At 44.7% G+C, this 16,650-nt stretch overlaps 1 protein-coding gene, 1 non-coding gene and 1 pseudogene across 2 annotated transcripts; all 3 read right to left on the bottom strand.

Annotated features, from left to right (window-relative positions):
- Nucleotides 1–398: 398 nt before the first annotated feature.
- Nucleotides 399–16,399, bottom strand: LOC129839356 (exportin-1-like). The gene is made up of 25 exons (XM_055906739.1): nt 15,817–16,399; nt 14,894–15,025; nt 14,146–14,247; nt 13,795–13,867; nt 13,532–13,593; nt 13,381–13,425; nt 13,083–13,264; nt 12,735–12,783; nt 12,524–12,643; nt 11,036–11,164; nt 10,362–10,520; nt 8,387–8,584; nt 7,962–8,100; nt 7,530–7,711; nt 6,902–7,058; nt 6,422–6,585; nt 6,064–6,198; nt 4,689–4,872; nt 4,119–4,225; nt 3,372–3,566; nt 2,730–2,898; nt 2,106–2,240; nt 1,673–1,829; nt 1,398–1,494; nt 399–1,231 (listed from the first exon to the last, which is right to left on the bottom strand). The coding sequence occupies exons 2-25, from the start codon at nt 15,017–15,019 to the stop codon at nt 1,085–1,087; spliced, it is 3,213 nt and encodes a 1,070-aa protein (XP_055762714.1). The 5' UTR covers nt 15,020–15,025; nt 15,817–16,399; the 3' UTR covers nt 399–1,084.
- Nucleotides 1,571–1,697, bottom strand: LOC129840040 (small nucleolar RNA SNORA5; annotated as a pseudogene).
- Nucleotides 3,079–3,215, bottom strand: LOC129840039 (small nucleolar RNA SNORA5). The gene has a single exon (XR_008757158.1). It is a non-coding gene; the product is annotated as a small nucleolar RNA SNORA5 (small nucleolar RNA).
- Nucleotides 16,400–16,650: the final 251 nt, after the last annotated feature.

The raw sequence follows: 16,650 nt of genomic DNA, 5'->3' as shown, positions 1-16,650 counted from the left end.
TGTTGACAACATTATAGAGCGACGCAGATTACGGTTCGACTTGAGAGGGTACTCCTCCCTCGCCGCTTGTGCCCTTTCACGTCACGGACCATAGACCGGTGAACTGCGGTCATGTTTATAGATAGCCCTCATTGGCACCAGCAGACAGCACACCTTACAGACATTTTATTAATTTGGGGAACTTGTCAGAGAAGTAGTACTATGCCACGGCATCGTTTTTTAATTATTTTTTACTCCAAAGTATTTAATTAAGTAATTTGACCGTAACATTCAACCTTCTTCCTCTCAAAATGCAGACTTATCAATGAGTGTTTAATGGTTTCAAATCCTAATTCAGATATTGGATTTAATAACCTTCAATGATGGAAGGAAACACACACAGAATAGGACATACACAGTTTTGTAAAAATAACCAACTTTATGTTCCCATAGTACTAAGACAGCTTTACAAACAGGATGATATGCACATAACCTTCCTTTGATCTAACATTCTTGTCCAAATGTCAGAGCAGTCAGTTTTTGGTGCAAACAAAACCTGACTCGCCACATAAAAACTGCTGCCAAAACAGAAACAAAGGAAGCAGCGTCATTTACCGTCACATTCATCTGCAGGCTCCTCCAAAAAACACACAGTTCTTTCTATTGGAGCACTCCTGACATTACAGCGCTTTTTAAAGTAACCTTTTTACGTGTGCTTTTAACATATCTTACATATAAACAAATAGAAGGGGTGTTGGTGGGGGGGTGTAGGGAAAGAAAGAGGGTTAAAAATAATTATTTCAACTTCATGCATGGCTAAACAGAGGATGACCAAACATATAAAGCATGAATTAAGAGGGAAAAGAAGCAATACCGTATTATTACACAAATGACTCTGTATAAAATGCGTCCGTATGCAAAAAAATGTGAGTGCCCGAATCGTAGGCGCAATTCTCATTTACATATTGGCATTGATTTGGTCGACAAAGCACCTCTCAATCTCACACACACACACTTGACAAGAGGAGCTCCCAGCTTCTCTTGGCTTTCTTTTTTCCAAAAACTGTACATGTTTACTGTGGTGTTCGTTCCTATGTGGCGGCGCTCAGTCGCACATCTCCTCGGGGAGCTCATGGGGGTTGAGGATGCCGGGGACGGACATCTGCAGCTTGTGTTTCTCCTCCTGGGCCTGCCGCAGCGACGTCTCCCGCTCCTCCAGGAACAGGTCTGTGGTGTCCTCGCCAGCAAACTCCTGGACAGGGAGTAAAGAGGAGGTTGAGTGTGAGGACAAATATCATGTCCATCTACCATGCTCCAGTGGTTTGACACCTCAGACTGATAGACACGCGAGGGCCAGAGAGTTACTAAGCGTTTGCACCCATGTGTGTGTGTGTGGCTACAAAACCAGAGTGACTCACCTTGATCTGCACGAGGAAGTCCCTCAGGTGCTCCTTGAAAGCGGGGATGTCCTGGTTCAAGCTGAACAAACCTGTTACAAACACCTTCACCTGGGCACTGGAATGGAGAGGAGAGTCAGGATCACAACACAATCACCTACCTACAGTAAGTAGATCACTTTAGATCAACTAGTTATTGTCTGTAGTACAAATGTATCCCCAACACCAATGTAAAAGAGATGAGGCCCATGAACTACAGGTTCACTATGGCAGCCATTTGGGCCAGACACACTTACTCTTGTAGATGGGGGAAGGCTGTCTTGAGCAGGTTGGCCACGTATTCCTGAACGTAGCCCTGGTTGTTCTGGCTGGCTGGGTTGAGGGAGGCGCTGATTTTACCCTCCTCCACCAGGTTGAACATGTACGCCAGGATGGACGCATGCATGGTTAGCCCTGCAGAAAGTCAAGCATAACATCAATTATACCCACGCTTGTCTGGCACTCACCAATGGCACATAAGCACATTGTCGTGTCCATCTGCCATGTCTGTGTTTGACTCTGCTGCGATGTGACATCAAAGTTAAATATCCCCATCAGGAATCAAACCATCTACCCATCTAGTGTAAAACAAGGACTTGGATTCCTCGCCTGTACCCAACACTTTTTACAGTACCATAGATGTTTCCGGTGATATTTAAACGTCAGCCAACGATCCCAACACCCCCTCACCTGCTGTGTGCGAGGTATCTGTGACGACAGAGAAGATGTGCTGGAGGATGTCACAGAAATAGGTCTGGTAGAAGCTCTGTGCGGCAGCCTCCTCCTGGGCCACGTTTTGCAGCAGGGTGTAAAGAATCTGCAGACCTGAGGGACATAACGAGACAGACGGAGAAAGAGAGGATGTGGGATGAGTGGCTTGATGACAATAATAAGCAGGGCATATTCCACAATGTACCGAAACAACTATTTTCTCAGACTCAGATTAAGCCTAGTCCTGGACTAAAAAGCTGTTCTCCATTGAAGAAAAATAAGCCTTAGTCCAGCATTAGAGTTCACCTGTGTCTGAAACAACCATAATATTTGAAATATAGAGTTAAGTGAACTGCATTTCACCTCAGAGGCGTTTGACAACCTCATTCATCAACACAGATCCAATCTCGTGAAAGTCATAGTATGTATCAATCTCGTGAAAGTCATAGTATTTATCAATCTCGTGAAAGGTATAGTATGTATCAATCTCGTGAAAGTCATAGTATGTATCAATCTCGTGAAAGTCATAGTATGTATCAATCTCGTGAAAGTCATAGTATGTATGAACAGGTAGGTAAGGCCAAAGCATATGTAGGGTCCTACCAGTGTCTGCAACATTCCTCATGGTGTGTTTGAAAGCCCAGATAATGGAGTCCAGAACCAGTTTGAACTGGGCCGGGGGAATGGAAAGGAAGGCCGGGAAGCACTGCGAGTTCACCGCTTGGAGGAGGTAGAAGAAATGGGTCCTATGCTCTGGGTACTCCTCAAAGTCCTGGAGAGGAATAAAAAGGGGACAATTAAAGTTGGACAATGTCAGTGGAATTACTTTCTATAAGGAATAAAGACTGCTTGGATTATCTCAGTCATATACAGTCTTTGTTCACATATACAATTACAAAAAGTATCCTGTGTTCAACAATCCTGCACAACCATGCATTGTAAAGACTTGACCAATTGTCTGTAGTACAAATTTATCCCCAACACCCACACAAAAGGGATGTGGGGCCCATGAACTACAGGTTCACTGTTGCAGCCATTTTAGCCAGTGCGGTCCATTGTGGAGGAAGCACCGAATTTGACAAGGCTGCACACTAACAAATGTCTTTCTGTTAATGTTCCTTTGACATCATGTGCAGTCTATAAGGGCCACTCAGGCCAGCTAAGAAAATGAACTAATTCATAGATTACAGCATTTTTAGTAAAGTGCTATAATAGTATAGTAGAGGAAACATCTATGAAACATACTTTATTGATCATGTTCAAAGTGCACTCGAAGACTGCGTCGAAGATCTTCGGGATCTCCCCGGTGATGTGTCCTCCCAGCTTATTGACGATGGTCGCCATGGTGCTGAGCACCTCAGGCTCTCTAGCGGCGGGGACGTTGCGCTGGTAGTCGATGAGTACGGCCTCCAGCAGGGGCGGGACAAAGTTCTCCCCCACCTGAAGAACCACGAAACGTGGTAGAACGTGACCAGTTAATAAAGGGACATTCAATCTAACAAAGCAAACTGTCAGATAACTGAGGGCTTGGCGCTCCACTGGGGGATAGTGGTGGCTCAATTCATTGGCACCATAGTTATTTTAGAGGAACTAACAGGCAAATGCTATATCTTTGTCTGTGATTTGAGCTATTCTCTGCCTTTTCAACCTGTAAGTGGATGAAATTGTTTCCATGGGCATGATGCCTCTGGATAAGGTAAGGGCTGTGTGGAGTGCAAGCTAGTCCAGACAGCGAGTTGGATCTTTCTGGTTGTCTTTCTGACTCCCGTTTCTCTATGGTGTGGTTTAGACAGGCCATCTATGGTCTGAGAGACGCCCGCTCTGATCCCACCATTAGATTAAGATTTTCTGTTTATTTAACAAGGCAAGTCAGTTAAGAACAAATTCTTATCTACAATTACAGTCTTCTAAGAGGATCAACAGATAACCACTGGTCTACAGCATTCCCTACAGGCTGTGACTCTAGATTTAATTTAGACAGGACAGACTCGCCATTTGTGGGTCGTTGGAGCGGCTGACCCAACCTGAGATCAGCTTGAGCGTTTCTCTCTTCACCGTCCTCATGCTCCGGATCAGGGGCTGCTTGGTCACCATCTCTCCTAGCAAGACAATAGAGCGTTAGTTAGCTAGCATAGGGTTTAGTGTGTTAGCATGGAGGTAGAATTGGAGAGCTCAGTGACGCTAAAGAAACGTTATTATGCCGCATTCAAAACAACTGAGAACTTCCGTGCGTTCAAGACAACTGGGAAATCTAAAAAAAGAGAAAAAAAGAGAGCTCCAACTGAGAAAAATCGGTGTGGATGGTCACCCAGCCCCGACTTTCCGACCTGAATATCACTGACGGCATGATTTAACATCGTATTTTTCCAGAGTTAAACACACCAGTTGACTGGGCTTATAGTTCTGTGACTGATGCCGCAGACAGTTAAGCACACACACACTTTGACAAGCAAGTGCCTCAGGCATACAAGAGTGACAGACCCACACACACCAAACAAATAAGCACCTCGGGCACACAGATCAGATAGACCAGAGACAAACGACTAGGCACACACGTCTCACCGTTGGTCTGGATGGCAGAGGAGATGTTCTCACTCAGACACTTGTAGACATTGAGCATGTCCAGGTAGATGCGTCCCAGCTGCACCACGAAGGGGTGTCCCACGGCCTTGCAGGCCCGCACGTTGGTCTTCAGGATGCTGCCCAGCTGACGCACCGTCTCCGCATCCTTCAGGATGTCCACATTCTGGGGGAGAGTCAACAAGTCAGTTAAAATGCTTTCACCGCATCTTCAGACAACATATGTTAAGTCGCTCTGGATAGCTTTTACCTCGAGTGTAAAAAGATGAGGCTTTGCGAGTTGCTATTTACAACAACAAATGGGAGCAAAAGCATTTGTTGCTGATAAAACGACAAGGGCATCTAAGACGGTGGGTTTTCCACTTCATTTCTCCATGGCACAGTGGGTGACACCCTCGTGTTGTTTGGGTTGTGGGGGAGATGTTCGTGGGCTATACTGGGCTATACAGCCTTGTCTCAGGATGGTAAGTTAATGGTTGAAGATATCCCTCTAGCGGTGTGAGGGCTGTGCTTTGGCAAAGTGGGTGGGGTTATAATCCTGCATGTTTGGCCCTGTATCGTCGGACGGGGCCAGTGTCTCCCGACCCCTCCTGCCCCAGCCTCCAGTATTTATGCTGCAATAGTTTGTGTCGGAGGGCTAGAGTCAGTCTGGTGTATTCTCTTGTCTATCCGGTGTCCTGTGTGAATTTAATTATCTTTCGGAGGAGGACCTGAGCCCTAGGACCATGCCTCAGGACTACCTGGCCTGATGACTCCTTGCTGTCCCCAGTCCACCTGGTTGTGCTCCTGCTCCAGTTTCAACTGTTCTGCCTGCTGCTATGGAACCCTGACCTGTTCACCGGACGTGCTACCTGTCCCAGACCTGCTGTTGTCAACTCTCTAGAGACAGCAGGAGCGGTAGAGATACTCTCAATGATCGGCTATGAAAAGCCAACTGACATTTACTCCTGAGGTGCTGACCTGTTGCACCCTCTACAACCACTGTGATTATTGTTATTATTATTTGACCCTGCTGGTCATCTATGAACATTTTAACATCTTGGACATGTTCTGTTCTAATCTCCACCCGGCACAGCCAGAAGAGGACTGGCAACCCCTCATAGCCTGGTTCCTCTAGGTTTCTTCCTAGGTTCTGGCCTTTCTAGGGAGTTTTTCCTAGCCACCGTGCTTCTACACCTACATTGCTTGCTGTTTGGGGTTTTAGGCAGGGTTTCTGTACAGCACTTTGTGACATCAGCTGATGTAAGAAGGGCTTTATAAATACATTTGATTGATTGATTGTGTTGCATCCATACAATTTAAAATGCTTTGAAACAGAGGTAACCAAAACACAATCCCATAGTGGAGTGTGACTTACCTTGGTGGCCTGTTGGATGATGCTGTCCCACACCTGGTTGGGTAGCAGCATGTACTTCTCGATGAGGTGCTCTTGCACGGCCTGGTCCGTCTGGGCCCCGATCATGTAGCCCACCGCCTCGTAGAACGTGTGCACCTGAGAGGAAGCGATACGAGGTTGATTATGGTCATGTGAACAACTCCAGCCATTTCACATGAATGTGACAACTGGAAACAGGGTGCGCCCTGAACTTGGCCAATAGAAAATTCAAATCCAGTGTTGCTATTTGAAAATGTTTTTCAATTACTACTTAGTTTTGGTTGTTTTCAGAGGCCTGTAGCTCAACTGTGTTACGGCTACTCTTGGTGTATCTGTGTACCTGTTGGGGCTGGAGGTCACAGATGATGGTGTTGATGTTGTTGAGGATCTCATCGATGAAGGGCATCACCTCGCCCACCTGCACCTGGATAAAGTGGCGCCGGCACTTCTGGGCGATCTTGATGAAGGTGTCGCACGCCATGTCCTGCACGCCATCGTGAGTCTCTGCCGGGAACAATTACATTCAAATAAAACGTTCAATAAAAGACACTGTTGGGACGTGTTCATTTGGACATACTGTAACAGAGCTTTTTTTTTAAAGCTTTGAATCGTAAACCGCAAATGACTGTTTCTTATTGGACTAGTCCAGGTTGTCCCTCCCTTTTTGTTGGCTTTCTTCTGTCTTGTGCCAAATGAAGAGCCCTTGTATTTAGCATGGATGCAAAATCACACCAAGGAAATACATTTTCAAACGACACTGAAAACAGTATCCTGTATCTTTTTGAGATATGCAAGTGGTGGCCTGAACAAAGTTGCTTACCGTGCATGAACTCAAAGAGCTTGTTAACAACAGTCTTGAGGAACTTCCAGTGGGCTCGGAGGAAGCGTGGGTACTGGCCCACGATGTACATGATGTTTGAGGCGATGATGGCCTTGTTGTCCTTCCCCCTCTTCTGCTCACAAAGGCCCAGCAGGTCCTGGAGACATGATGAGAAAACGACAGTCGGTCAATAACACAGAAACGCAGCTCAGTACATCCTGACAGTCACTCTACAGCAGCAGAGTTGGGGCCAATTACATTTAAAGTCTTGTCAGGTGACTTGGACGTGTAATTTCTCCATAAGTGTCATTCAATTCTTTTTTTTTGCCAAATGTCGGTTCTATCAATCACTCCAAGAACCCACTGTTCTGAATCCTCGGCCCTTCATGACACAGGCTCAACACGCAGTCGGACTGCAACACCTCAAGGGGCAGGCCATTCAATTTCTGAACAGTAAGGGGAACATTTCTGGTCTAACAGAGCACGGAATTGATGACTAAGACCAGCCACTACTGTATGTGTGTATTTTCCCCTTTAAAGACCGTAGCTACCTGTGAAGGTGCGACGCGTGTATGTGCGTGGTTGCGAGTGCATGAGCGTGCGCTGTGCCCGTTAGACTACTACAGACCTTGATGACGGTGACCAGAAACCGCTTCTCGTCCTCCTCGTGCATGGCTCCGCTGATGGAGCCGATGGCCCAGCATAGCGTGTTCAGGTTCCTCCACGACCACTCTGTCCCGTTGACCTGGTTGTGCAGCTTCTCCGTCATGATGCGCTCCGTGTCCGCATAGTCCAAATGGGTCAGGTAAACTGGGGGGGTGGGGGAAGAGAGGGAGGTATGCTAGTCACAGAGGGAGTATGTGAATAGTTCCCTGCGTTATAGACAGCGAACAAAAGTGTGTGGGAGAGATGTGCGTTGCGTCACTGACAGAGCGATCAATTGTGGAAAGCTCCTTTGACAAAGGAAAAGATTGAGGATTAACTGACATTAGAGACTAGAGAGAGAGAGGACGTGTATATGTGTGTGGAATGTTCAGACTGTCCTGGGCCAGGCACTTACCCAGTGTCTCTCTCATGTTCTTATAGAGGTTGATTGAGTCTGTGTCCTTCATGAACTCTCGGACCACCTCGCCCTGGTCGTTCTCCACCACCAGCACTTCCTCTGGCTTGGCCATTCGGCTCACCATCAACGTACGCACCTGTGTTACCGGGCAGACATGCCAGTGACTATTAATGGACAAACTAAATAAAGTAATCCTATCAGAGACACCATGAAGCAGGGACACAGTAGAACAGCAAGGTTGTGTTCAGAAGGGGGAAAAGAGTTTGAAGTGGTGGGAACCTTGTTCGATTGTCACACATTTTTTTATTTTGTAGATTGCTTTGCTACGCTGTGCTCTATGACACGACCCCGAAGGACATTAGTTTGGGGGAAGGTCAAGTGTGTGTGTGTACCCGTCTGTCGGTCTGTGTGTTACTCCTCACCTTGGAGAGCACGGGCAGGTAGAGGTGCCGTCGTGGCGGCACGTCAAAGTGCTGGCTCCCAGAGAGCAGGGGGGAGGTGGAGGTGGAGAAGGGGCTCTCCCTGTAGAGCTCGGCCGCCAGGTGGTTCCAGTACTCCAGACAGATCTTAAAGATCTCTGTCTCCTCCACCTCAGACACCAGCAGCATGTAGTGGAGAGCCTGGAGGGGGGGGGGGGTGATTATAACAACAGAAGGTAAGGGGAATGTTGAGGATTGGGGGTTAGCTCCATTTCAATGGTGCGTGACTTGAGGACGAAAACAAAAACTGAACAAAAACAGAATAAAAATAATAATAAAATGCAGATAATAAACTCAGCAAAAAATTAAAGGTCCCCTTTTCAGGACCCTGTCTTTCAAAGATAATGCGTAAAAACCCAAATAACTTTACAGATCTTCATTGTAAAGCATGTTTCCCATGCTTGTTCAACTAACCATAAACAATTAATGAACATGCATCTGTGGAACGGTCGTTAAGACACTAATGGCTTACAGACGGTAGGCAATTAAGGTCACAGTTATGAAAACTTAGGACACTAAAGTGGCCTTTCTACTGACTCTGAAAAACACCAAAAGAAAAGATGCCCACGGTCCCTGCTCATCTGCGCGAACGTGTCTTAGACATACTGCAAGGACGCATGACGACTGCAGATGTGGCCAGGGCAATAACTTGTAATGTCCGTACTGTGAGACCCCTAAGACCGCGCTACAGGGAGACAGGAAGGACAGCTGATCGTCCTCGCAGTGGCAGACCACGTGTAACAACACCTGCACAGGATCGGTACATCCAAACATCACACTCGCGTGACAGGTACAGGATGGCAACAACAACTGCCCGATTTACACCAGGAACGCACAATCCCTCCATCAGTGCTCAGACTGTCCGCAATAGGCTGAGAGAGAATGGACTGAGGGCATGTAGGTCTGTTGTAAGGCAGGTCCTCATCAGACATCACAGGCAACAACGTCGCCTATGGGCACAAACCCACCGTCGCTGGACCAAACAGGACTGGCAAGAAGTGCTCTTCACTGACAAGTTGCGGTTTTGTCTCACCAGGGGTGATGGTCGGATTCGCGTAGGGATGAGAGTTACACCGAGGCCTGTACTCTGGAGCAGGATCGATTTGGAGGTGGAGGGTCCGTCATGGTCTGGGGCGGTGTGTCACAGCATCATCGGACTGAGCTTGTTGTCATTGCAGGCAATCTCAATGCTGTGTGTTACAGGGAAGACATCCTTCTCCCTCATGTGGTACCCTTCCTGCAGGCTCATCCTGACATGACCCTCCAGCATGACAATGCCACCAGCCATCCTGCTCGTTCTGTACGTGATTTCCTGCAAGACAGGAATGTCAGTGTTCTGCCATGGCCAGCGGAGAGCCCGGATCTCAATCCCACCTGTTGGATCGGAGGGTGAGGGCTAGGGTCATTCCCCCCCAGAAATGTCCGCGAACTTGCAGGTGCCTTGGTGGAAGAGTGGGGTAACATCTCACAGCAAGAACTGGCAAATCTGGTGCAGTCCACAAGGAGATGCACTGCAGTACTTAATGCAGCTGGTGGCCACACCAGATACCGGCTGTTACTTTTGATTTTGACCCCCCCTTGTTCAGGGACACATTATTCCATTTCCATAGTCACATGTCTGTGGAACTTGTGCAGTTTATGTCTCAGTTGATGAATCTTATGTTCATATAAATATTTACACATGTTAAGTTTGCTGAAAATAGTTGACATTGAGAGGACATTTCTTTTTCTGCTGAGTTTAGTATTTGAGGTCAAAGGTAAAATTGTTCTGGCTGCAGTACAGGTTGGGGAGGAACAAGAGAACTGTTAATACGTGACTTATGGATGAAAGCGATCGATTCATGCATTTCTCCCCAAAAAACATTGTAGGAACAGTATCTCTGCTGTTATTGTCCAGTATTCACGGCATTAACGTTACCTCCACGAGTGTCTCCCTAAGGTTAGGCCTCTTCTCGATGAGCTGTCCATGCTCTTTCAGGAAGGTGCAGAGGAACAGGCTGAGGTTCTGGATGAAGTTCTGTTCGTCGTCCTTTCCGTTGGAATATGCCAGGCGGATGTTGGTGTTCAGGGGGAGCATCTAACACGCAAAGAGAGATAGGGGAAAATAAAGATTATTTGATGCGTCAATTAGTATTAATTCACAACAACAAAATATTGAAAAACGTATGCTAACTTCTTAATAGTTCTTATGATGCCTGCAATTTGATCGTTGTTGAAACACAGAGGAGTCACATAGCGTCTGCAGTATTCGGTTTAAAATAATATATGTAACCCATCGGTTTGTCCTGCTCCATTATTTGGGTACCACTTGTTAACTCGAAATGACACAACGACAAGGTTCCAGTTTAACAAAGTTTACTCTACTATATGAACACACTACAAGGTAGCCATTACTCTCAAGGCCAGGTCCAACAATGACAAGACTTCCTGCGCATGCGCACTCTTGACTGAGTGATAGCCCCGTAATAACAGAAATATAGGGATACTTAAAACATGAACTTAACACCACTGCTACAATACAGTTTTGACAGTAGGCTTAACTGGCCAGCAGATGGAGCTATGCATACCAGTTTGAGCTGACATGGTGTGTACCTGTTTGAGCTGACCCATGGTGAGCGTGAAGAGGTTGACAAACTGCTCCTCATACTGGTTGACGCTCACGCCGGCGATCTCCGTCAGACACTTCAGCGTCACATTGCGGAACATGGGCACGTTCAAGAACTGGGAACGGATGAGAGGAAGAAGAGGTTAGTCAACAGGGTCGTATTCACTAGGCACCAATCAGGAGAAAACTGACTGAAACAAGGAGGGACTACTTGAGCTTGTCCAATAAGAAAAAGTTTTGGACCGAAGTTGAGTACACAAGACTGAATCCAAACATTACACTTGATTTTATGTGCATTTTACATTCTGTACTTTGACGTATTTCCTGATAACGAAATCTGAAAATACTCTGGATACATTCAGTAACATAAGAATATTCCTGAAAAATGTGGGGTAGGTGCAACATAAGACAAAAAAAATGATAAGGATTTGAGTGAGAGGACTAACTGGTGTCTCCAAGTGGCCACACACCTCTCAAAGAAGAGTCTTCAACTATAAGCTTCTTTTTTTTGCTCTCCTATCTGTGCTGTTGAGGAACTAGAGCAAGCACACTTGTAGTTTAGTCCTGAACACATCCCCGCCATCGCACAATTACTATTGTGGTTTATGCAATCCAATAACACCCCAATATAAATCGCAATCTGGGTCAAGTGGGCATGATTTGAAAGCTTATTCTATTGCCAACATGACCAGATGTTATAAAATATGATATTACAGTGTTCAAAAGGCAATTCAGAGAAACAGATCGGAATTTTGGTGCACATAGAAAGGAGTCATGACTGCATTCAGGTGCTGCTGCAAATTTTCTTCACAATTAACAAACATAGGCTCATTCTGTTCAGAACAACCCAGGGTATGATGTCATATCATATTGTAACTGTACAACAAACAGTGATCATAAACTTTGACACTGTATATGACATGAGTTTTGAGATTTGGACATGTGAAGGTCACATTTGGACGAGTATTTGGTTTGCTTGTATGACATCAAAGCGGTATTTATTATAATCCTCAGGTCTCATCTCTCAAAATACAGTCCTGCTTAGCCACTACAGAGCTCTGACGTCATGTACAGCATGTTATTGTACAGCAACTATGTTCCAATTTAGGCACTTATTAGTGGCCAAATCTGCCATTTTCAGCTCGTATGCGGGTACAAGTGTACGGATGTTTGCAGCAGACCAAGTCGCCGAAGCAACAAGGTGCAAATGTCTCAAACATTCACAATATTGTTCCTCTGGTTCTTACGCACTTGCAGGCAAAACCAATGCAAGAGCGCCTTTGTGAGAGGATGCCTATAGTTGAACTGCTGTTTCAAGTTTCCACAAGCCGGTATTGCTGTATCACATCAAAAACACCACTAAATTGCCTAGGGAGATGTTTCAATGGAACCGAGAAGTAGTAATATGCCAATACTTAGTCATCTAATTTTCAGTATGGGGACAGGTGCAAGTGAGTCATCAGGAGTTGAGTTACCTTGTACACCAGAGTGCTGATCAATTTGGTCTCAAATATGTACCCCAGGGGGATCCAGTTCAGGAAGCGCAGGAGAGTCTCGAGTGTGGCTTGGACCAGAGTGGCATTCTGGGAGTTTTCCTGCAGAAAATGTTTGCATTTAACTTGTGTTGGGTATTCAACATGTCAATTTCATATCAAGACAGTTTAGAATCCCTGAGCCATTGCTTACCATGACAAACTGGCAGAGCTGGAATATTTGCGAGAATTCATTGCACATACTGAAAGAAAAAGAAATCATTACTAAATAGCATGTCAGTGTAAAATTCCATCTTATCTACCCATGCTTTCAAATAATGTGATAAAAATGTTACAATTCAGTTGCCACGAAGAGACTGGTAATGATACCAACCACTAATACTCAGGGAAACAGACTCTTTCTAATATACAGTACATCTCCAAGCAGCCAAGAATTTATTGTATAAATAAGCATTCAATTGTACTGTGTAGACTAAATTGTATCCTGCGCATATGACAAAGTTTAAAATTATTAGGTAGCTGGATAGGAGATGTTATGTACCTGTCTTTCAGGTGCTTGGCCTTGACCTGGGTCATCTGTCCGCTGGAGAAGTCAAAGACCTCCTCACTGAGCAGCTTGAGGATGATCATGTTGTTCTGACACAGGCTCTCGCTGGTGCGGCTGGCACCCACGATGTCACTGATGAAGGTGGGCCAGTGCTTGGGCCACTCCTGCTTCAGGATCTACACAAGCAGAGGAGACACCTTGCGTTTGATTGTTTCGGTTTTAACCAATTGTAATGACAGGACAGACGTGTTTCTTACAAAATTGCTATATATATATATATATAATTTTTTACCTGTACGAGGATCATGTTGAGTTTTGCAATGTACACTCCATCTTTCTGAAACAAGATTAAAAATGCAGATGAAATTTGGGAACGAGCACAAAATTTCAACATGGAAAACATTGCAGCGAGAACAGAGTCAAACACAGGAACGACTCTTTACCTCAACATTTGCGGCATCAGACGAGGTCTTGATAATCAGACCAACGACATACTTCTTTATTCCTGAAAACATGCAGAAATGTTTGACTCAACATAGTCAAAGATCACATGTTTGTGTCTAGATAACACGGAACATTAGCTATGTAGTAGTCTAGCCACGTTATTCCCTTATCTTAATGTCACTGTTCATTCCCAAGGCTCGTATCTCACGCACGGCCCTAATATAGCTGTGTTAATCTAAACAACCTATGCAGCGGGTGTTACCTTCACATTGATTTCTTGGAAGAATCTTCCAGCGTGTTTTGATCACAGTCTCCAGAATTTGCAGTGCATAGTACTGGAATGGAGAGGGAGAGGCTTAGACTATCAGGAAAGGCATATCACTCACAACTTCATCTCATTTCCACTAATAAGACAGATCTTGTATGTTTGATATATATTGGATAAAATACATCAAAAGCTAACAAATGTAACAAACAAGATCTACGCATCTCTATGGATCCAACTGGACTGCCAATGCCTGGCTGTAATGATATGCTTTTCAATGTTGACATATACTCGCCCTGGTTAGAGGATGTAAACCGATCACAAGGAATGCATCACTGGCACACATACTTTAGTCTTCATGTTCTGAGAAAACTCCAGGATGGTGTCGACTCGTGTCCATGCGTCCGGGTGATCCTTTAGGTTTGTCAGCACCTCCTGTGCCATGCGTTGCTGTGGAAGACGAGGAGAGAGAAACTGTTCTGAGATCTGTGTGGCTTTAAAGGTCTAATCCGCCGTTGAAACAAAGCATTAACCCTGCCACTAAGGGATGGAGAAATGTAAACACTCAAATTCATAGAGAAGAAATGGATGCAAGGACTGATCTTCCATGATTTGAAAGTTACAGTTTTAACCATGTTCAGGCTATACAGTGTTTGTTTATGTTTACAAACATGGGAGTAAAGTAAGTTTGTATTTTGAGTCATAATGGGGTACAATTGTCTGGCTATCTTAAACTCCTTGCTCCGGCCAAATCCTACACCACACCTACTGACGTAAGTTTCTTCTTCGCAATGAGTCTGGATCTGAGTAATTCCAGACAATTTCTAGACTGGAAAGCTATTCTCGACCATAGGATTAGTCCCATAAACCAAAAGGTTGGGCGAGAGCCAGAACACACGTGGGTAACGCAACTGAAAATTCGGCTTTGGCTTTGAGTATCAAAGCCAATTAGAAATGATCCAATCACCGATTACTTTTTTTTGGTACAAAACCCCTGATTTTGAAGTCACTGCAAACAACCTCAATGACGGCAGTCTGACTGAAGTATGTAGCAAATGACAGAGCAGCAGAAGTGCAAGGAGCAAGCAGCTCTCACCTGTGATCCAATGTCATAGTACATGGAATTGACTACATTGTCCAGCAGATTGATGTCCAGCTTTTGACTGAAGTCTAGCAGCTGTCTTGCTGCATGATCCGCCAACATTGTCATGTTTGCTGGCATAGAGCTCTAGGAATGGAGGGGTGAAGGGAAACATGAGAACAAATGGCAGAACTTAACTACAGACAGATCTGTAAATAAAACCTAACTAGAATTCCAAAGATATTATTTTCACTCCCTATGGCTATGGATACACCCACCCACGTAACAACAATGGCGAAATATTGAGTGTGACAAATTGCGACATCACTCGCAAGCCTGTAAACTTGAATAGATTGGGAAATTGCGACACCATGGACCACAAGTGGTACTTATGGCGCGTTCAAGTGCTATTCGGAACCAGGAGAATCGAAAATGTCCGACTAAACACGTGACTGTTTTAAACCAGTTAGTCATTCAAACATTTCCGAGTTTTCTAGTTCCGAGAAGCACGTAAACGCGGCAATACAGCAACCCCTCCCTCCATCCAGCGATTGAAGAGTGCTGCTATTGCTAGTTGATAACGTTAGCTTGCTAGCTAACGTTACTGTTTAACTTATGGCTAACTTAGCATTTATTATTGTTAGCTAGCGTTACCTCTATTGTGTATACCACTTAGTTACGTCTAAATTAACTGACCTCAAAGTTGACACAGGTCTAACTAACTTATCGTATAAACTAACGTCTGGCTAATGTAGTTAAGTCTAAGTCTGCAACAAATTATTAAGTAATATTCAAGTTAGTTTAGCTATCAAATCAGCTAACGTTAGATACCTAAAAAGCTAGTTAGCTAATACTAATAGCTAGCTTGCTAACGTTAGTTACATCACTACTCAAACTCAAGAAATTCAACCCACTAAACAGCTAGCTACCAAACTTACCTTATTTAGTCTTTCCGTTGTAATAATAAAAAATAAAAAGAGACTTTTGCTCTTATTTTTCAACTCTCGTCTGGCTGGATGTCAGGCTATCTCATGGCACACGTTCCAGTGTGGTTGACATTCGCTAGCTAGCTTCCTGGCTAATTAGCTAGATAGGCAAATGATTTATGTCCTAATAGCACGTTGTTAGCTGTATGTCCTGCCACAGAAGCGAAGTTTCAGTATGATAATGTACATTTAACAATTTACCATATAGCAAATAAATGTCCACGGACTAGTCTAGATGTATCTTAACAATGATTAAACCGTTGCTGACGGCGAGAAATGTTATCAAGTTAGCCTGCTAATGCACAAGCCAATGATGACTTAGCTTCCCTTGGCTAGCTAACAATTTACGGAGTCACACGTATTGCGTTATTCCGGTTCATAATCACAAAATAAAATAATCTTGAGTTTATTATTGGTTCTATTCGTATATAATATTTGATTGCAGGGCTGTGTAAGAGCGTGTACGCTAGCTCTTCATCTCATGCTTCAAACCCAAGACCGGTTGAAACCGGTTAAGACTGGGATATTCCATCTAGGTTTTTCGGCCCATGGCGCCGCGTAAAATTTGGACTATGTGCACGCCCTTAAGTGATCCGATTGGTTTGTCATAAAATTGTACAAGGGTTGTCCTGTTATTTTACGGGCTAAAGATGCTGTCAATCAAAATGAACATCCATCCTTCAGTACCCATGCGGCTGTGTTTTCCGTTGGTCTGCGGGGTCCACACACCCCAAAACATATATAATCAATTTGGGTTGGTAAATGACTTCAAGTCTATGTACTGTA

Source organism: Salvelinus fontinalis, chromosome 40 (genome assembly GCF_029448725.1).
Source record: "Salvelinus fontinalis isolate EN_2023a chromosome 40, ASM2944872v1, whole genome shotgun sequence".
In the NCBI taxonomy this organism is placed as follows: Eukaryota; Metazoa; Chordata; class Actinopteri; order Salmoniformes; family Salmonidae; genus Salvelinus; species Salvelinus fontinalis.
Note: the sequence above shows the minus strand (reverse complement) of the source record. Positions and strands in the feature narration are given on the sequence as shown.

What these genes read in the sequence shown, in the direction of transcription:
- LOC129839356 (XM_055906739.1), bottom strand. Translation starts at nt 15,019, where the DNA reads ATGCCAGCAAACATGACAATGTTGGCGGATCATGCAGCAAGACAGCTG. An exon ending in AGCTCTGCCAGTTTGTCATG is followed by an intron (nt 12,644 to 12,734) that starts GTAAGCAATGGC and finishes CATTTTCTGCAG; the next exon opens with GAAAACTCCCAGAATGCCAC. An exon ending in GCTCCAACGACCCACAAATG is followed by an intron (nt 3,567 to 4,118) that starts GCGAGTCTGTCC and finishes GTGGTTCTTCAG; the next exon opens with GTGGGGGAGAACTTTGTCCC.